The sequence below is a fragment of the Ictalurus furcatus genome, chromosome 4 (assembly GCF_023375685.1).
Source record: "Ictalurus furcatus strain D&B chromosome 4, Billie_1.0, whole genome shotgun sequence".
Lineage (NCBI taxonomy): Eukaryota > Metazoa > Chordata > Actinopteri > Siluriformes > Ictaluridae > Ictalurus > Ictalurus furcatus.
Genome location: NC_071258.1, coordinates 33,534,907 through 33,557,406, shown reverse-complemented (window position 1 = coordinate 33,557,406; position 22,500 = coordinate 33,534,907). Strand labels below are relative to the sequence as shown.

Below are 22,500 nucleotides of genomic sequence, written 5' to 3'. Positions count from 1 at the left end.
CACACACTCGAGCCATGGAGGTATGATGACAGGAAAGAGACGCTCAATCCACCCTTACGCTTTTATTAAATTGTAAATACTCGGAGATGATTTCCCCGGAGAGTTTTCAACCGTAAATAAACATTTACAGAGATTCCCGAACAGGGCCTCCATGACACCCAGAAACGTTTCTGATTGGTTCATATAGACTGCCAATCCAAAACAAGAGGAGGCGGGATTTGGAGTTTACAACATATACTGTTGCTGAAAACTTTTTCCAAAAATGAGCTGGATGTGTGTCTGTCAGCATTCGTAGCATTCAGTTCAATTCAGTTTTATTTGTGTAGCGCTTTTAACATCGGACGTTGTCTCAAAGCGGCTTTACAGAAACATATAAACACAGGGTAGAGATTTTAAGCGTGTGAGTTTATCCCTATTGAGCGAGACGGTGGAGACGGTGGCGAGGGAAAAACTCCCTGAGATGATATGAGGAAGAAACCTCGAGAGGAACCGGACTCAGAAGGGAACCCGTCGTCATCTGGGTAAAAGTAGTATAAGTGAAGCAATTGCAAATTCGTAAATTCAGCCTGCTTAAATGTATAATACGTCCAAATATTTTTCCATCGTTAGTATCTCGAAGATGTACTTAGCTTGGTTTTAACTGGCTGCCTGACTGAACCAATCGCCAAGCGTTTCTGCTCAAGCTTCCCTAAAGAAAAAGGTTTGATGCTGAAGAAAGCTCCATAGTGCTCCTGAATTCCGGATTGTGATTGGTCAGAAGGTGTTGATTCAGACGATTTGATTGACTAGAACAGCGGCCCTGACAGTAGAGTAGAGCGGCTGCAAATGCGCTCGTCCTGATACGTTGTGGTTTCTATAGTAACAGCTCGTTCACAGGGACGCATCCTCGATATGGTGAATGTCTATTTGTCATTTATGGAAGGAGCCTCCAGTGTCAGCTCTTTGTACCAGTCAGAGGTAAAGCTGTACAAATTGTAGCGGTTTAACTGGAATAAATCATCACCGACTACAGGGTGGTAGCAGTAACCCCGCTTCATCACACCACTCCGTCGTTTATTATTTTCCTCTAACGGCATGACGCTGAGTTTACGTTATTCTGTTATTTCTTATTTAATAGGTATTTGGCACCTTTAGGCACAGACCTGAACTCTCTCTCACTCTGTGTAACTCTCTCTCTCACTTTCACTCTAATCTTTATCTCTGTCATCTCTTTCTCTCTCTCTCTGAGTATGATATGGGTCTGGGCTGCACATGTCATGCTTTCATGCTTGCGTCTGCTGACCTGCTTCCACGACACTCCCAGAATGCTGTGCAGCTTGGCCCAGATACACGACCTCATCTTTCATCCGCTCCATCCTCGTTAGTCTCCTTCCTCTTCCTCTTATCCATCACGATCCCCACCATCTTTCTCACAGAATACACGGTGATGAGAGAAGAATCTCTCTCTCTCTCTCTCTCTCTCTCTCTCTCTCACTCTCTCACTCTCTGAACCTCTAAAACACTCAATAATCAGCCGTGAAGCCTTTGACTTCAATACACCAGACTGTGTACATGTCTGAAAGCCAAAATACACACAGTACCTTATGCTGCACATGTGGAACACAGACACACACACACACACACACACACACATCACATGAAAAGAAGCATTAAGGAATGATTAAGGTTAGTGTTTCATCATGGTATGATTTGTGTCTTTTGAAGGACTTTGGTGGCAGTTCAAAGATGTGTACTTTAAAAGTGTGTGTGCTGCACTTAAAAGAGAGAGAGTGTGTGTGTGTGTGTGTGCGCTTTGGAGTGCACTTCACTTCACCATCTTCAGACGACTGGAGAACATCAGACGAGAAAGGGGGGAAAAAATCGAAGCTGAAAGACCAAACCAAACTCACTTATCAGATGAGGGAGCTCTAAAAACGGCACGTAGTCTCTCTCACGAACACAAACACTCAAAGAAAAGGAAAAACAAGCATGTGCGCAGACACACACACACACACACACACACACACACACGTCTTTATCGGGAACTTTATATAAGCCGCTAAAACAGTGAGCGGTTTCATCAGAAAGACAGACGGGTATTTGCAGCTCTGTGAGGCGTTGCTGCCAGCCCCCGAGCACTGGTGAAGTGGGAACAGGGAACGGAACATTGTGTTATTCCAGGGACGCTGTTGTCACCCGGTGTGTGAGGAGCGCTCCAAACTTTCCTACTCACACACTCCTGTCATCATTCTGCTGCAGGAAATGGGCCAGGCATCAGGAGAACACTGCACACTCCACAGCAAAGAGCTCTCTGTTTTACACGCACTTTACATCTTTACACTCACACACGCACTTTACATCTTTACACTCACACACGCACTTTACATCTTTACACTCACACACGCACTTTACATCTTTACATTCACTTTACATCTTTACACTCACACATGCACTTTACATCTTTACATTCACACACGCACTTTACATCTTTACACTCACACACGCACTTTACATCTTTACACTCACACACGCACTTTACATCTTTACACTCACACACACACTTTACATCTTTACATTCACTTTACATCTTTACACTCACACATGCACTTTACATCTTTACATTCACACACGCACTTTACATCTTTACACTCACACACGCACTTTACATCTTTACACTCACACACGCACTTTACATCTTTACACTCACTTTACATCTTTACACTCACACACGCACTTTACATCTTTACACTCACACATGCACTTTACATCTTTACACTCACACACGCACTTTACATCTTTACACTCACTTTACATCTTTACACTCACACACGCACATTACATCTTTACACTCACACATGCACTTTACATCTTTACATTCACTTTACATCTTTACACTCACACATGCACTTTACATCTTTACATTCACACACGCACTTTACATCTTTACACTCACACACGCACTTTACATCTTTACACTCACTTTACATCTTTACACTCACACACGCACATTACATCTTTACACTCACACATGCACTTTACATCTTTACACTCACACATGCACTTTACATCTTTACACTCACACACGCACTTTACATCTTTACACTCACTTTACATCTTTACACTCACACATGCACTTTACATCTTTACACTCACACACGCACTTTACATCTTTACACTCACTTTACATCTTTACACTCACACACGCACTTTACATCTTTACACTCACACACGCACTTTACATCTTTACACTCACACATGCACTTTACATCTTTACACTCACACACGCACTTTACATCTTTACACTCACTTTACATCTTTACACTCACACACGCACATTACATCTTTACACTCACACATGCACTTTACATCTTTACATTCACTTTACATCTTTACACTCACACATGCACTTTACATCTTTACATTCACACACGCACTTTACATCTTTACACTCACACACGCACTTTACATCTTTACACTCACTTTACATCTTTACACTCACACACGCACTTTACATCTTTACACTCACACATGCACTTTACATCTTTACACTCACACACGCACTTTACATCTTTACACTCACTTTACATCTTTACACTCACACACGCACATTACATCTTTACACTCACACATGCACTTTACATCTTTACATTCACTTTACATCTTTACACTCACACATGCACTTTACATCTTTACATTCACACACGCACTTTACATCTTTACACTCACACACGCACTTTACATCTTTACACTCACACACGCACTTTACATCTTTACACTCACTTTACATCTTTACACTCACACACGCACTTTACATCTTTACACTCACACATGCACTTTACATCTTTACACTCACACACGCACTTTACATCTTTACACTCACTTTACATCTTTACACTCACACACGCACTTTACATCTTTACACTCACACATGCACTTTACATCTTTACACTCACACACGCACTTTACATCTTACCACTCAGTTTACATCTTTACACTCACACACGCACTTTACATCTTTACACTCACACACGCACTTTACATCTTTACACACACACGCACTTTACATCTTTACACTCACACACGCACTTTACATCTTTACACTCACTTTACATCTTTACACTCACACACGCACTTTACATCTTTACACTCACTTTATGTCTTTACACTCACACACACACTTTACATCTTTACACTCACACATGCACTTTACATCTTTACACTCACACACGCACTTTACATCTTTACACTCACTTTACATCTTTACACTCACACACGCACTTTACATCTTTACACTCACACATGCACTTTACATCTTTACATTCACTTTACATCTTTACACTCACACATGCACTTTACATCTTTACATTCACACACGCACTTTACATCTTTACACTCACACACGCACTTTACATCTTTACACTCACACACGCACTTTACATCTTTACACTCACTTTACATCTTTACACTCACACACGCACTTTACATCTTTACACTCACACATGCACTTTACATCTTTACACTCACACACGCACTTTACATCTTTACACTCACTTTACATCTTTACACTCACACACGCACTTTACATCTTTACACACACACGCACTTTACATCTTTACACTCACACACGCACTTTACATCTTTACACTCACTTTACATCTTTACACTCACACACGCACTTTACATCTTTACACTCACACACGCACTTTACATCTTTACACACACACGCACTTTACATCTTTACACTCACACATGCACTTTACATCTTTACACTCACACACGCACTTTACGTCTTTACACTCACACACGCACTTTACATCTTTACACTCACACACACACTTTACATCTTTACACTCACACACGCACTTTACATCTTTACACTCACTTTATGTCTTTACACTCACACACACACTTTACATCTTTACACTCACACGCACACTTCACATCTTTACACTCACACACGCACTTTACATCTTTACACTCACTTTATGTCTTTACACTCACACATGCCCTTTAGATCTTTACATTCACTTTACTTCTTTACACTCACGCACACACTTTACATCTTTACACTCACACACGCACTTTACATTTTTACACTCACACACGCACTTTACATCTTTACATTCACTTTACATCTTTACACTCACACATGCACTTTACATCTTTACATTCACTTTACTTCTTTAAACTCACACAAACACACTTTACATCTTTACACTCACACACGCACTTTACATCTTTACATTCACTTTACATCTTTACATTCACACATGCACTTTACATCTTTACATTCACTTTACTTCTTTAAACTCACACAAACACACTTTACATCTTTACACTCACACACTCACTTTACATCTTTACACTCACACACGCACTTTACATCTTTACACTCACACACGCACTTTACATCTTTACACTCACACACGCACTTTACATCTTTACACTCACTTTATGTCTTTACACTCACACACACACTTTACATCTTTACACTCACACACACACTTCACATCTTTACACTCACACACGCACTTTACATCTTTACACTCACTTTATGTCTTTACACTCACACATGCCCTTTAGATCTTTACATTCACTTTACTTCTTTACACTCACGCACACACTTTACATCTTTACACTCACACACGCACTTTACATTTTTACACTCACACACGCACTTTACATCTTTACATTCACTTTACATCTTTACACTCACACATGCACTTTACATCTTTATATTCACTTTACTTCTTTAAACTCACACAAACACACTTTACATCTTTACACTCACACACGCACTTTACATCTTTACATTCACTTTACATCTTTACATTCACACATGCACTTTACATCTTTACATTCACTTTACATCTTTACACTCACACGCACTTTACGTCTTTACACTCACACATGCACTTTACATCTTTACACTCACACACGCACTTTACGTCTTTACACTCACACACGCACTTTACGTCTTTACACTCACACACGCACTTTACATCTTTACACTCACTTTATGTCTTTACACTCACACACACACTTTACATCTTTACACTCACACACACACTTCACATCTTTACACTCATTTTATGTCTTTACACTCACACATGCCCTTTAGATCTTTACATTCACTTTACTTCTTTACACTCACGCACACACTTTACATCTTTACACTCACACACGCACTTTACATCTTTACACTCACACACGCACTTTACATCTTTACATTCACTTTACTTCTTTACACTCACACATGCACTTTACATCTTTACACTCACACACGCACTTTACATCTTTACACTCACACACGCACTTTACATCTTTACATTCACTTTACTTCTTTACACTCACACATGCACTTTACATCTTTACATTCACTTTACTTCTTTAAACTCACACAAACACACTTTACATCTTTACACTCACACGTGCACTTTATGTCTTTACACTCACACACACACTTTACATCTTTACACTCACACACTCACTTTACATCTTTACACTCACACACGCACTTTACGTCTTTACACTCACACACACTTGACATCTTTACACTCACACACACTTTACATCTTTACACTCACACACGCACTTTACATCTTTACACTCGCACACTTTACATCTTTACACTCTCGCATGCACTTTACGTCTTTACACTAACGCATTTGACATCTTTACACTCACATTATGTTTTTACACTCACACACACACTTTACATCTTTAAACTCACACAGGCTACCTCAGCATATCCCTACTACCCTACTTACACAGTAGGCAAAAAGCAGTGCGCCAAAGGAGTAGTATGTCCGAATTCTCAGTTTTCATAAAACAGTACATCTTTACATCATTACACATACTTTACATCTTTACACTCACACACACGCATTACATCTATACACCCACACACGCATTTTACATCTTTACACTCAAATACACACACACACTTACTTTATGTGATTACAGAGTGAGAATGAAGAAAACAATATGATCAAAAGAAGTGTAATAGCAGGAGGAATAGATACTGTCTGATCAGATGAGTGTGTGTGTGTGTGTGTGTGTGTGTGTGTGTGTGTGTGTGTGTGTGTGTGTTATATATTCACAGGAAAGAAAGAAAACAAAGATTAAGTGAGACAATGGGCCAGACAGAGAAGAGAGGTAAGGAGAGAGTCAGAGAGAGAGAAGGAAAGAATTATAAGGGAAAAGAAAGGATGAGGGAGCAGGACAACTACAGGAGAGAGGGAGAAGTAAGAGGGGAGGGAAAAAGAGAAAACGAACAAAAAGGGAGCAAGACAAAGAGAGAGAACACAGACAGAAACCGAAGGAATGCAGAAAGAAAGAAAGAAAGAAAGAAAGAAAGAAAGAACAAGACAAAGACAGACGCAGACAGGAAGGAAAGCGAGAGAACAATGTGTCCCTCCATCCTTCCACCACCCTCAAACTAAAGCAGATGGAGAGAGAGAGAGAGAGAGAGAGAGAATTGCAGAATTTGGTGATGAGGATGCTTGGAAAATCCCTTTCCCCTCTCTCTCTCTCTCTCTCTCTCTCTCTCTCTCCGGATTAACTCTACACTTTGTTTTTGTTTTTTTCCACTTTCTCTACAGCTACAGTATTTCCTGAGGAACACTTCAGTGACTTCCTGTGGATTTCCTGCTACTGTCCAATAACATTAACCTCCACCATCATGAAGTGCTTTGAATGATTGGTGATGTCATACATACTGGAAAAGCCTTCATTCTATCCATTCTAGACCCTCATCAGCATGCGTGTCTTCTCCACTGAGGATGCCATCTCCTCTGCGCTTCACCTATCTTTTGAGAAGATCCACATCTGGAGAACAAACACTATTATGTAAGGCTGTGGTTTATAGACTTCAGCTCTGCTTTGAATACTGTTATTCCCCTGAAGTTTATAGACAAACTCCGCTCACTTAGTTTGCAATCCTCAAACAATACCCCAAACAGTAAGGGTCAATAAAACATCTCACACTATTATCCTCAACACTGGAACAACACAGGGTTGTGCTCTAAGCCCCCATTTACTCATCCTGTTCACACACGGTTGTGTTACTAAACATCAGAACAACCAGATCATTCAATTTGCAAATGGAACAACAGTTGTGGGACAGATAATGATCAAATGGCATTGGGGGCAGTGGTGGCACTTGGCGGTTAAGGCTCTGGGTTACTGATCGGAAGGTCGGGGGTTCAAGCCCCAGCACTGCCAGCCTTTGGGTTACTGATCGGAAGGTCGGGGGTTCAAGCCCCAGCACTGCCAGGCTCTGGGTTACTGATCGGAAGGTCGGGGGTTCAAGCCCCAACACTGCCAGGCTCTGGGTTACTGATCGGAAGGTCGGGGGTTCAAGCCCCAGCACTGCCAGGCTCTGGGTTACTGATCGGAAGGTGTTGGAAGGTGTTGACCAAGCTTCCACTGTTGGGCCCTTGAGCGAGGCCCTCAACCCTCTCTGCTTCAGGGGCGCTGTATCATGGCTGACCCTGCACTCTGACCCCAACTTCCTAACATGTTGGGGTATACAAAGAAAAGAAATTCACTGTCCTGTAATGTATACTTGATTAATAAAGATTCATTATCATTACTCATGATAGAAATGAGGTGCAACGACTAGAGGACTGGTGCAAGGATAATAACCTGGTCTTCTACCAGCTTCTACAGGAGTATCATTGAGTCTGTCATGACCCGCAGCATTACAGTTTGGTATGGTAACTGTACTGAATACGATAGGGAAACACTCCAGAGGGTGGTGAAGAATTCCAAGTAAGTCACAGGCACCAGCCTTCCTAATATTAATAACATCTACATGGAACAAGAAAGGTTCAAAGCATCTGGGCAGACTCCACATATCCATCTAACAAACTGTTCACCAAAGACTGCGTAGCATTCAAGCCAAATTCTCCAGACTGATGACTACCTCGTTTCCACAAGCAATAAGACTTCTAAACAGATCCTCCTCCTCTCACAAATTGTGATGGCTGGATGACTGGGTCATCTCCTAAATGACAGGTCCTGTGGGGTGTTCCCTGTATGCAGTAGTTAGTACCTACCAAAAGTGGTCTAAGGAAGGAGAACTGGCGAGAGGATTACAAGCGCCCAAGGTTCACTGATGTGTGTGGGGAGTGAAGGCTTGCCCGTGTGGTCTGATCCCACAAAAGAGCTACTGTAGCACAAATTTCTGAAAAAGTTCATGCTGGCTCTGATACAGTATAAAGGTGTCAGAACACACAGTGCATTGAAGCTTGCTGCATATGGGGCTCTGTAGCCACAGACTGGTCAGAGTGCCCATGCTGAACCAAAATCCCCTACAATGGGCAAATGAGCATCAGAACTGGACCATGGAGCAATGGAAGAAGGTGTCCTAGCCAGAACTGAACCATGGAGCAATGGAAGAAGCTGCCCTAGCCAGAACTGGACCATGGAGCAATGGAAGGTGTCCTAGCCAGAACTGGACCATGGAGCAATGGAAGAAGCTGTCCTAGCCAGAACTGAACCATGGAGCAATGGAAGAAGCTGTCCTAGCCAGAACTGGACCATGGAGCAATGGAAGAAGCTGTCCTAGCCAGAACTGAACCATGGAGCAATGGAAGAAGGTGTCCTAGCCAGAACTGGACCATGGAGCAATGGAAGAAGGTGGTCTGGTCCGAAGAATCACAGTTTCTTTTACATCATGTGGATGGTCGGGTGCATCTGCGTTGCTTACCTGGGGAAGAGATGGCACCACGATGCACTATGGGAAGAAGACAAACTGGCGGACGCAGTGTGATGTTCTGCTGGGAAACCTTGGGTCCTGGCATTCATGTGGATGTTAGTGTGTCACGTACCACCTACCTAAACACTGTCACAGACCAAGTACACGCCTTCATGGCAACGGTATTCCCTAATAGCAGTGGCCTCTTTCAGCAGGATAATGCTCCCTGACTCACTACAAAAATGGTTCAGGAATGATCTGAGGAACATGCCAAAGACTTCAAGGTGTTGACTCGGCCTCCAAATTCCCCAGATCTCAATCCGATCGAACATCTGTGGGATGTGCTGGACAAACAAGTCCGATCCACAGTGGCCCCACCTCACAAGAGCTATTTTGGTGGACCTACACAATATTAGTCAGGTGGTTTTAAGGTTATTGCTGATTGTTGCATATATTTGTTTGTATGTAAGCGCTATGTGTAACACCCAGCCTTGTGTCGAATTAGAATGACAATAAGCTTGCTTCCTTACTTATTCTTTCCGATTCGCTTTATACAGTATGTGTGTGTGTGTGTGAGTGTGAGTGTGTGTGTGTGTGTGTGTGTGTGTGATGATTCAGACAGCATGCTAAACGGTGGCCATTAACCTCCATTACATATTAGCCTTGTAGCTCCAGCGAAAGCTAAACTAGCACACCGTGTCTTTGAGGAGAAGTGTGTGTATTTATTTGACTCCTTTAATGCCGTGTGTGTGGTGAAGTGAACTGTCGGTCAGCTGTTACACTGTTTTTCTCTTCTCTATTTCTGCTCTCAGTTTCACACGTACACACACACACACGCACACTCTGACTTCCAGTTGTTTCCCATCTGCAAGGTTCTTCCTGTCGTGCCGTGGTTGTGGCGGCTACTGTAGACACGCCACACACACTCTTCTGAGCCAATAGGATCTGCACTCCCCCCCCCCCCCCCCCCACGCTCCTTTTCTTCTTTTCTTTCTGTTCTCCAGCTGCTCTGTGTTCCCCTCGCTCTGTTCTTTCTCTTCTTTCCGGCCTTGACAGCTGCATTGTTACCTCGTTTCCTTACCTGAGTTGCAGGCTGTGTTTAAGCTCGCTCTCCAGCTCCGCTCGTGCCCTCTTGCTCTCCGTCCTCAAGTCCACCAGCTTGCTGTCCGCCTCAGACACCTGCAGCGTCAGAGCCTTCACTCTGAAACACACACACACACACACACACACACACACACACAGTGATTATGAGCTAGGGATTTTATAGAAAACACTAAACCATCGAACGTTATGATGTTAATGTTCTTTACATAAAAGTGTATGTGTGAATGTGTGTGTGTGTGTGTGTGTGTGTGTGTGTGTTTGTTTGGACAGCAAGTGTAAATGAGAGACGCATTGGCGCAGGGGTTTATGAGAACCCGTCTCCTTTGTCAGACGAGTTCTCGAGAGCGGGTGACAAGAGGAAGCATGCCAAGGCTGACAAATCCCAGACACCACACAGTTTACTAAAGCCCTGGCATTGACTCACAGATCACCATAATGCCATTGTGTGTGTGTGTGTGTGTGTGTGTGTGTGTGTGTGTGTGCACGGTCTTTGTTTCCGTCTCCGTATTTGCCCCCCAGTCTCTTTTTTTTTTTTGCTCTGTGTTTGCTTCCATGTCCATGTCCTTGTATTTGCCTACGTCTCTCAGTCTTTATCTCCGCCTTTTTCTCTCTGTCTCCCCGTCTCTCAATCTCTCTGTCTTTGTCTTGTCTGTTCTATTTATCTTTTTGTCTTTCGGTCTTTATCTCTGTCTGTCTCTGTCTGTCCTTATCTCTGTCTTTGTCTCTGTCTGTCCTTATCTCTGTCCTTGTCTCTGTCTGTCCTCATCTCTGTCTTTGTCTGTCCTCATCTTTGTCTTTGTCTGTCCTTATGTCTGTCTTTGTCTCTGTCTGTCCTCATCTCTGTCTGTCTCTGTCTGTCCTTATCTCTGTCTTTGTCTCTGTCTGTCCTCATCTCTGTCCGTCTCTGTCTGTCCTTATCTCTGTCTTTGTCTCTGTCTGTCCTCATCTCTGTCTGTCCTCATCTCTGTCTTTGTCTCTGTCTGTCCTTATCTCTGTCTTTGTCTCTGTCTGTCCTCATCTCTGTCGGTTTCTGTCTGTCCTTATCTCTGTCGTTGTCTCTGTCTGTCCTTATCTATGTCTGTCCTTGTCTCTGTCTTTGTCTGTCCTTATCTCTGTCTTTGTCTCTGTCCTCATCTCTGTCTTTTTCTCTGCCTGTCCTTATCTTGGTCTTTGTCTCTGTCTGTCCTCATCTCTGTCTTTGTCTGTCCTTATTTCGGTCTTTGTCTCTGTCTGTCCTTATCTCTGTCTTTGTCAGTCACCATGTCTCCATCTGTCTTCGTATTTATCTTTCTGCCAGTCTCTCTTTATCTCTGTCTGTCAGATTCTGTCCTTGTCTCTATATCTCTGTCTCTGCTTTTCTAAGTCTCTTTGCCTCTTTTGTTTCAGTCTATCTGCCTCTGCCTTTTGTCCCGACTTCAAACTATCTGTCTCTGTCTGTCTCTGTCTGTCTCTGTCTCTCTCTCTGTTGTGGAATCTACATATGGGAGAAGGAAGCTGTGGATAAATCGGCTTCCAGACAACAGCTTTTTATGTTGGCAAATTAAAGCATGGATGAAGTCATGCTGCAACACACACGCACATACACACACACACACACACACACACACACACACACACACACACACACATAGACACACACGCACGCCAGGGAAAGGCCATTATTGCCTGAATGTAAAGTATTGACATGGTGAACTACAAGCAGGAAATGACAACACAGAAACAGGAAGTAGTAGAACGTCTCCTGGAGCGATCTGTGTTGAAGTGGCGGTTATACTGTGCATTGTTTTGGACGCGGTGATGCAAGAAAAACTTCTCATTTCATGAGTTTCCTGAGCGTTAAATGTCACCTCTTACGTAGCGTTGGGAAGTAACGCACTCCGTCATCCGAACACTCTAATCCGATTACGGCTTCACGGTTGCGATTTATGGCGTCCCTCGGTACATTTCTGTAACAAATATACCACTGAGCCTATTTCCTGACGTGTCCAACTTAAAATTAGACTTAATAACATTATCGTAATCCCAGAATAAGAAATCGGATACAGGACACTGACCTCTATTCGAGGTCATGTATGTGTTTTTACTGCACCTGAATATAAAAATACCGTATAACTTTAAACGATTATTATTATTCCTAGTAGTAGTTGGTGAGTTCAGATTTTGGTCACTCATGATATTCCCATCGTAGTAGATGTTAACGAAACAGAAAGGTAAATATACAGAATGAGTGTGTAATTGGACTCCGTTACTATACTTCAGCACTGTCTCTTTACTCAAGTATCAGATTCTTGAAGAAAAACAAAAAAACAAAAAAAAACCCCTATTTTATTCCTCACATTTTCACTGACGAATCTCAAATGCTCTGAGATCTTTTGAATTCTTGCCCGCTTGCTTCTCCAGTCAGTTGTGTTCTAACTTCTTTACTTGTTTTCTAAAGACATCCAACCAAAAAAAAATCCCATCAGTGTCAGATTCAGTAATAATGCACACGGGGTGACAAAAAAACAAAACAAAACAACAACAACAACAAATAAATAAACAAATAAATAAATAAAAATGCTGTATAACATCACCTAACTCTCTGGAAGAGAAGGAAGACTTCCTTTAAACTCAACTGAAGTACTAACAAGTGGCTTAACTCGCTCTCGTCACAGCTCGTCATCTACTGCTGACGTTTTATTACCAAAGTCTTCTATATCAGAACGTTACACTTATATATATATATATATATATACGCTCTGCTTTCTATTTGTGTGAGATTATCCTGTACAGAACTGAAATCAAACCAGATGAACCAGTCAGATCGGTCGAATCGGATAATCAGACAACTCTTTTTTTTTGTTAGTGATTTAAAAGATCAGCTTTGTGATTGGATCTTGTGCTACTTGCAGTCTGTGAAAAAGCTGCTTTTGTTTGTTTCTTACACACTTCTGCTTCCTTCTGCGCTGTGTATCAGCTCACAGGAGTTCACTGGCGGCGTTTTTATCATCTGCTCGGTAAATGCATGTGTGATTGCTACATGATATTATTACCGTTATTATTTTTTATTTACCCCTGCTAATTAATAATACATCTTAGCAATGTTATTTATTTGTTTGTTTTTCTACTGCCCTTACTATACGCCCTAAGCATTTCAGCTCCTCAGTGGTGTAATAAACACAGGCCTCCTGCTGTGTGTGTGTGTGTGTGTGTGTGTGTGTGTGTGTGTACAATGCAGATCATTGTTGCTTGCTTTCTGCAGATCAAATATCCATCAGCCCGACACTGAACCTCATCACACACTCTGCAGGTTCACCCAAACACACTTACATCCACACACCAGAAGTCGATTAGTACTGCTCTTCAGCTCCATGGTGCTCGCACACACACACACACACACACACACACACACACACACACACACACAAGCATGCAGCCGAGCACAAACACAGCCCCGGAGGAAGAGGAGGAACAAATCAGTTTTTGGTGAGAGAAGCGCACGCTCCTGTGCTCTGCGTGACAGAAAGAGAAAGACACAACAACATGTGGACACGCCATCAGATTCCAGATGTTCACTCATCCACACACGTCATATTACAGAAACATCTGTGAAACCCTAGTATTATTAAATAACAGCTAATTACTGCTACTATTAATAAAGCCAGTGATCATCATAATAAGGCTTTTTATGCTGAGGTCACGAATCACAAACTATTCACGACTTCTGTTCAGATTAAATCCGGAGACATTTGGAGTTTTACTGCCACTTTAGAATTTTTGCATGCTTGATGCAAAATATCACGTCAGTTGAAACGTTCCTTTCACAGCGTCAGGTGCAGAAACGCTCCGACGCTCACCGCGTGCATCAGAGACACGGTATTGTCACGTCTTTTACAGAAAGAGTGTGTGCACACATTTCTCCAAGGAGATGAGAAAGAGCTTCACATATGGAGCCAGTGACAGAGTGATGAGGGAAATCCTCCCTCTCATTTATTATTCTGTCAACAAAATATCTCAGGATATCCGCCAGGGAGGGAGGGAGGGAGGGAGGGAGCGGGGGAGAGAGAGAGAGAGAGAGCGAGAGAGAGAGAGATGAGAGGGACAGAAAGGAGAGAGAGAAAGAGAGAGTGGGGGGGAGACAGAAGGGAGAGAGACATGAGAGGTAAGAGAGACAGGAGAGAAACAAAGAGAGAGATATGAGAGGGACAGAAGGGAGAAAGAGACAGGAGAGAGAGAGAGAAAGAGAGAGTGAGACAGATGAGACGGACAGAAGAAAGAGAGTGAGAGAGAGGAGAGGGACAGAAGAGCGAGAAAGAGAGGGATATATGAGAGGGACAGAAGGGAAAGAGGGACAGGAGAGAGAGAGAGAGAGAGAGAGATATGAGAGGGGCACAAGGGAAAGAGAGATGAGAGGAGAGAGACAGGAGAGAGTGAGAGAGAGAGAGAGAGATGAGCGGGACACAAGGGAAAGAGAGAGAGAAAGAGAGAGAGAGAGAGATGAGCGGGACACAAGGGAAAGAGAGAGAGAAAGAGAGAGAGAGAGAGATGAGCGGGACACAAGGGAAAGAGAGAGAGAGAGAGAGAGAGAGATTAGCGGGACACAAGGGAAAGAGAGAGAGAGAGAGAGAGAGAGAGAGAGAGAGAGAAAGATGAGAGGGACAGAAAGGAGAGAGAGATGAGCAGGACAGAAGGGAGAGAGAGACGAGAGAGAGAGAGAGAGCAAGAGAGAGAGAGAGAGAGAGTGATGAGATGGACAGAAGAAAGAGAGAGAGAGAGAGACAAAGAGAGAGTGAGAGAGAGGAGAGGGACAGAAGAGAGAGAAAGAGACGGATATATGTGAGGGACAGAAGAAAGAGAGAGAGAGAAAGAGATGGTGAGAGAGAGGAGAGGGACAGAAGAGCGAGAAAGAGAAGGATATATGAGAGGGACAGAAGGGAAAAAGAGACAGGAGAGAGAGAGAAAGAGAGAGATATGAGAGGGGCACAAGGGAAAGAGAGATGAGAGGAGAGAGAGAGAGACAGGAGAGAACGAGAGAGAGGGATGAGTGGGACACACGGGAAAGAGAGAGAGAGAGAGAGAGAGAGAGAGAGAGAGATGATAACTGGAGTGTACTCAGTGCTCAGTGTGTGTGGTTCAGTTACCGTACATCCATCTAAAATCACTGTATATTAAAGCATTAAAAGCCGTTTTGAGGAGTTATTAATGGTGCGTTCGAGTCATGACGGGAAGATCGTATTTCCGACTCGCATGAACGCCACCACAAACTCGTCATCACGACTGGGAAACTCTGGAAATTTTCTTTGAGCTCCGAGTTTCCGAGTCGGGAACGCGTCAGTAAGAAAGCATGGTCGATGAGTCGCTGTAGTCGACGGTAAATTCGTTGAACTTGAATGTTTACAATAAATCCCGCTAAGTGTCTGCACAAAGCACGACAGCATCGTACACTCATGACATCATTTCTTTGTTCATCGTTTTCTAGAAGGAGAGTTAAAAAACCGGAGCATCGAGTAATCAGAAACTCGTAACGAAATGGGAAGTGCGACTGAAGCAGGTTACGTTTTCCGTTCTTCCCCATAAATCTTATTTATCCTTTTCAAAATGCGGAATAATTTCAGATTTTCTTTTCAAACTGTTGTGAAATAATGATTCAGAAAAACTATGAGTTTAACCCTTAACATACGGTCATATTCTGACCCTGGTACGGACCCGGTCTTTTTTGTCACAAACACACAGTTGTATGATGCTCAAAATGGTTTTGAAGTTGTTCCACATCAATTTTGCTGTTGTCGAAAAAAAAAAAACCCCCAAACATCTACTGTATTTTAGTATGTGAAAATACCACGGGCCTGCATAACAGAAAATAACAACCATAATGATTTTAATGACACTTATTAAGTGATAAACATCACAAATATTTGGGTGGGGGGGGGGGGGAGTGGGGGGGGACGGGCGACGTTATGAACATTAACTTCACTTTTTTTGGTCAATTTCCTCATTTTAAAACCTGTAATTCATTCAAAACATAGGACTTAAAATGGACCCTGAACAGAACCTACTGACATTTATTTATTCATTTCTCCAATTTGGGTCGCTTTAGGGGAACTCAATGAATTCCAGGGTAGAAATATAACTTAGGCTGGTTTCAGTGCCTCTGAATGTCTGAAATAAGGGTCACTTCTGTTTCATCACGTCGAAACTTTTGCGCAGATCTGGCAACCCTGTTGGACCATACCGCTGTATGGTCTCGGCCACCGTGCTGCAGCTCAGTGTGAGGGTCTCGGCGATCTTCTTAAAGCCTAGGCCATCTTTATGTCGGGCAACAATTCTTTTTTTCAGATCCTCAGAGAGTTCTTTACCATGAGGTGGCATGTTGAACTTCCAGTGACCAGTATGAGGGAGTGTGAGAGCGATGACACCAAATTGAACACACCTGCTCCCCATTCACACCTCAGACCTTGTAACACATGACACCGGCGAGGGAAAATAGCTAATTGGGCCCAATTTGGACATTTTCACTTAGGGGTGTACTTACTTTTGTTGCCAGCGGTTTAGACATTAATGTCTGTGTGTTGAGTTATTTTGAGGGGACGGCAAATGTACACTGTTACACAAGCTGTACACTCACTACTTTACATTGTAGCAAAGTGTAATTTCTTCAGCGTTGTCATCAAATATTTACACAAATGTGAGGGGTGTACTCACTTTTGTGAGATACTGTATATATGATCAATAAAGACTCGTTATCATTATCATTATACATGTAACCAATCGGTGACGAAACGCTGCTGCAAGCCCCGCCCCCTGAGCACTATTCCTTTCTGCTTCGTCAGTAGAGCTCAGGTTTTCCCGGGTCTCTAATAGGGATTAGTGTTTAATAATACTCTCCGTGACTTACTGAGTCTTACTCAGCACTCGCTCAGGCTTGCTCGGGTGTGGGAGGCGTTTCAGTTGGCCGTGACACGTGCTGGCATCATTAGTCTGTGTGGGCGGCTTTTTTATAGAGACGCTGTGCTATAAGGAGTCAGACACGCACACACACAGACTCTGTACGTCAGAGGGACTGGCACTGAGAATAGCTCTGTGTGTATGTAGAAGTCGTGATAATGGGCTGAAAATCCTGCGCTGAGAGTGCCTCCTCTGCTCTTTATCCCGTGCGTGTGTGTGTGAAAGAGAACTGGAGTATATGTGGGAGGAAGAGAGTCGTGATAACAGATAACACCTGTCTGGCTGGGTGTGTGTGTGTGTGTGTGTGGGTGGGTGTAGTGCTCTGTCAGTGTGAACATGTGATAAAATGGGATGACGGAGCAGCTGTTCAAGAGGTCGTGTACGTGTGCTGGACGTATGCGTGCGTGCACGTGTGTGTAAGAGAGAACGAGGCGGTAAAACGTAGGCGTGTCTCTCTTAATACTCTGATTAAGAAACTAGCATGTAAACAGAGATTATTGATGATCTTAATCCGATTAAAGTCATACTCGAGGTAAACACAGATGGAATTAAGACGTGTGGAGGATTCCTGTTTTAGTCGCGTTACAGACATGTACACGCCTTAATCACACTATTAACGTCGTGTGGGAGTTTTCACCGCATTGTGCGACAGGACACGTACACACACGGCAGCGCTCGACCTTTTCATGACAAACAAGAGAGCACGGCTGCGTCCCAAACCGCGTACTTACCTTCTATATAGCAGGAGATATACATGTATCTCTATATACTATATAGACGGCAAGTACGCGGTTCGGGACGCAGCCCACGGCTTCAAGAAGTCGTCTATTTGCACGTACAGCACGACTAATAATTAACCGCACTACAATCTTTCGTAAAATTAAAAATAAAAACACCCAAAACTGTATACGGTTCCATAACGAAGACCAACTGTACGCGATACGTGAAATTCTGGCGGGACGTCGGACGGCGTGACGTGGTGACGTAATGACGTGTGACGTTAATCCATCTACGTTCTATAACACGTAAAACAGGAACATGAAAGGAGTATTCTAAAAGCGACTCATGTAAACACCTTAATCAGAATATTGTCTTATTCAGAATAAGGTCAATGATTAGATTAGTGCTGTCCATGTAAACGTACTGACTGTGTAGCAGGACAGCCACAGGAGAGGAAACACACACACAAATTCACATTTAGTGAACTTCTTTATTCGGTTTGTCCGGCTTCTCCATTCGAGTTGACGTGAACTCCACAGGTTGGGGTGAAGTCTGATATTAGGTCGACTCGAATCGAGCGTCGTCTGACCACGTGCTTCAAGAGAAGAGATAAAGCTCGGGGGGAAAAAAGGCAACTTGAGTAAACACAAACTACTAATTTTTTTTTTTTTAAATGATAATGTTATTTATTGAAGCAAAAAATTATCCAGTACCAACTGGGCCTGTGTGAAAGTTTATTTTCTGCCGTAGTTACTAATTCCCCAAATCTGTGAAACTGTATTTATAACGGGGTTCAGCTGGATTAGACGCAATCAGATTACTGCAAACCCTGTTCAAGCACATCGACACTTAAATAGAACTTTTTCAGCAGCAGGAAGTTGGTTAAAAGATCTTACTCAGTAACACACTATGGCAAAGTTGAAAGAAATTCCAGAAATGATGAGGAAGAAGGTGATTGAAGTACATCAGTCTGGGAAGGGTTACAAAGCTATTTCAAAGGCTGTGGGACTCCAGAGAACCACAGCGAGAGCCGTTATCTCCAAATGGAAAAACTCGGCACTGTAGTGAACCTTCCCAGAAGTGTCCGACCTTCCAAAATTCCTCCGAGAGCACGGCGACGACTCATCCAGGAAGTCAGAAAAGAGCCAAGGACAACATCAAAGGACGTACAGGCCTCTCTTGCATCAGTAAAGGTCAGTGTTCATGACTCCACTATCAGAAAGACACTGGGGGAAAATGGCTTCCGTGGAAGAGAGGCGAGGTGAAAACCGATGCTAACCCGGAAGAACATTAAGACTCGTCTGAATTTTGTTAAAACACACCTTGATGATCCTCAAACCTTTTGGGAGAATGTTCTGTGGATCGATGAGTCGAAAGTGGAACTGTTTGGAAGACAGTGTCAGCTACATATCTATCTAACTACATATCTATCTACATATCTTTCTCTCTCTCTCTCTCTCTCTCTCTCTCTCTCTCTATCTATCTAGCTAGCTACATATCTGTCTATTGATCTACATATCTATCTTTCTCTCTATCTAGCTCTCTCTATTTGTCCATCTATCTATCTATATATCTTTCTATCTATCTATCTATCTATCTATCTACATATCTTTCTCTCTCTCTATCTATCTCTCTATCTCTCTCCCTCTATCTATCTATCTATCTCTCTATCTATCTCTCTATCTATCTATCTATCTAACTACATATCTTTCTCTCTCTCTATCTCTCTCCCTCTATCTATCTATCTATCTATCTATCTAGCTAGCTAGCTAGCTAGCTAGCTACATATCTATCTATCTATCTATCTATCTATCTATCTATCTACTTATCTTTCTCTCTCTATCTCTCTCCATCTATGTATCTATCTATCTAGCTAGCTAGCTAGCTACATATCTATCTATCTATCTATCTATCTATCTATCTGTCAGAAGTAAAACTGTAAAGGAGTTTTTACTATTTTTATTTTGTGGAAGCTGTGGGTGTTTTTGTTTTTGTCTGATAGCGTACTGTAAGTAAGAACAGGAATTGGGTTCATGGATTTCCACAACATTAAATGTACAGTAGCTATGAACAGTTAAACAGTATGTGTCTTTAATTCGTTCATAAATGAAAAGTGCCGCCTAATATTTGGCAAATTGCAGTGGTATAAGAGGAAAAAACACATCAGGGCGTGCTCAGTGGGAAATGCCGATCCGCTGATGGATCTTCTAGCACAGCATGGCGTGGAGTGTTGGGATATGTAAATGCAAGACTTACAGAATTGAGACTTTACAGAATGTGGATGTCTTGATAATGGTGAAAGTTGAAAGTGTAATTCTGTGTCTAATGACACGTTTATGAAAGCAGCATGCGGAGCAGAATACCATTCACTACAGAAATGAACATTATAGCTATTATGTCATTATGTGATCAGATTCCAGTAACCCCGGACTAGACCCGCACACCGCTGTGATTAATGTGCAGAGCTGTATCATGGGAAATCTGCGCTACACCGAGTCAGCACAAAGCTCAGACCTCACTGTACTCGATACTCTACTCAACACACACCAAATATCCACACAGCTGAAGCACTGCACCATCTACTACATATTCAACGTCAAGCACAAACAGTGTGAGTAATGATACAGTCTCTGATCCACTCGGGGTACAATTCTCAGATCAGACTGTCTCCATTACAATCACATACAGTATACTGCTGTGCGTATCAACGAACAGCAACCTGAGCTCCATATTTATACAGTGTGTACAGTGACATGTTCATCTCTCTGCAGATCTATCTCTCTATCTATCTATCTATCTATCCATCCATCCATCCATCTATCCATCTACATATCTATCTCTCTATCTATCTATCTATCCATCCATCCATCCATCCATCTACATATCTATCTCTCTATCTATCTATCTATCCATCCATCCATCCATCCATCCATCCATCTACATATCTATCTCTCTATCTATCTATCTATCTATCCATCCATCCATCCATCCATCCATCTACATATCTATCTCTCTATCTATCTCTCTATCTATCCATCCATCCATCCATCCATCCATCTACATATCTATCTCTCTATCTATCTATCTATCCATCCATCCATCCATCCATCTACATATCTATCTCTCTATCTATCTATCTATCCATCCATCCATCCATCCATCTACATTTCTATCTCTCTATCTATCTATCTATCTATCCATCCATCCATCTACATATCTATCTCTCTCTCTATCTATCTATCTATCCATCCATCCATCCATCCATCCATCTACATATCTATCTCTCTATCTATCTATCTATCCATCCATCCATCCATCCATCTACATTTCTATCTCTCTATCTATCTATCTATCTATCTATCTATCCATCCATCCATCTACATATCTATCTCTCTATCTATCTATCTATCTATCCATCCATCCATCCATCTATCTACATATCTATCTCTCTATCTATCTCTCTATCTATCTATCTATCCATCCATCATCCATCCATCTACATATCTATCTCTCTATCTATCTATCTATCTATCTATCTATCCATCCATCTATCTACATATCTATCTCTCTATCTATCTCTCTATCTATCTATCTATCCATCCATCATCCATCCATCTACATATCTATCTCTCTATCTATCTATCCATCCATCCATCCATCCATCTACATATCTATCTCTCTATCTATCTCTCTATCTATCTATCCATCCATCCATCCATCCATCTACATATCTATCTCTCTATCTATCTATCTATCTATCCATCCATCCATCCATCCATCTACATATCTATCTCTCTATCTATCTCTCTATCTATCTATCCATCCATCCATCTACATATCTATCTCTCTATCTATCTATCTATCCATCCATCTCTCTGCATATCTATCTCTCTATCTATCTATCCATCCATCCATCCCTCCATCTATCTACATATCTATCTCTCTATCTATCTATCCATCTATCCATCCATCCATCCATGCATCTATCTACATATCTATCTCTCTATCTATCTCTCTATCTATCTATCTATCCATCCATCCATCCATCCATCTACATATCTATCTATCTA

At 42.2% G+C, this 22,500-nt stretch overlaps 1 protein-coding gene across 1 annotated transcript in view; it reads right to left on the bottom strand.

The window, feature by feature from the left end:
• The window catches only part of lekr1 (leucine, glutamate and lysine rich 1), a 63,470-nt gene that overhangs the window by 13,066 nt on the left and 27,904 nt on the right, over window positions 1-22,500 (bottom strand). Inside the window, exon 3 of the mRNA XM_053622335.1 lies at window positions 10,764-10,883. Coding sequence (XP_053478310.1) covers window positions 10,764-10,883 — 120 coding nt within the window. The remainder of the gene's footprint in view (window positions 1-10,763; window positions 10,884-22,500) is intronic.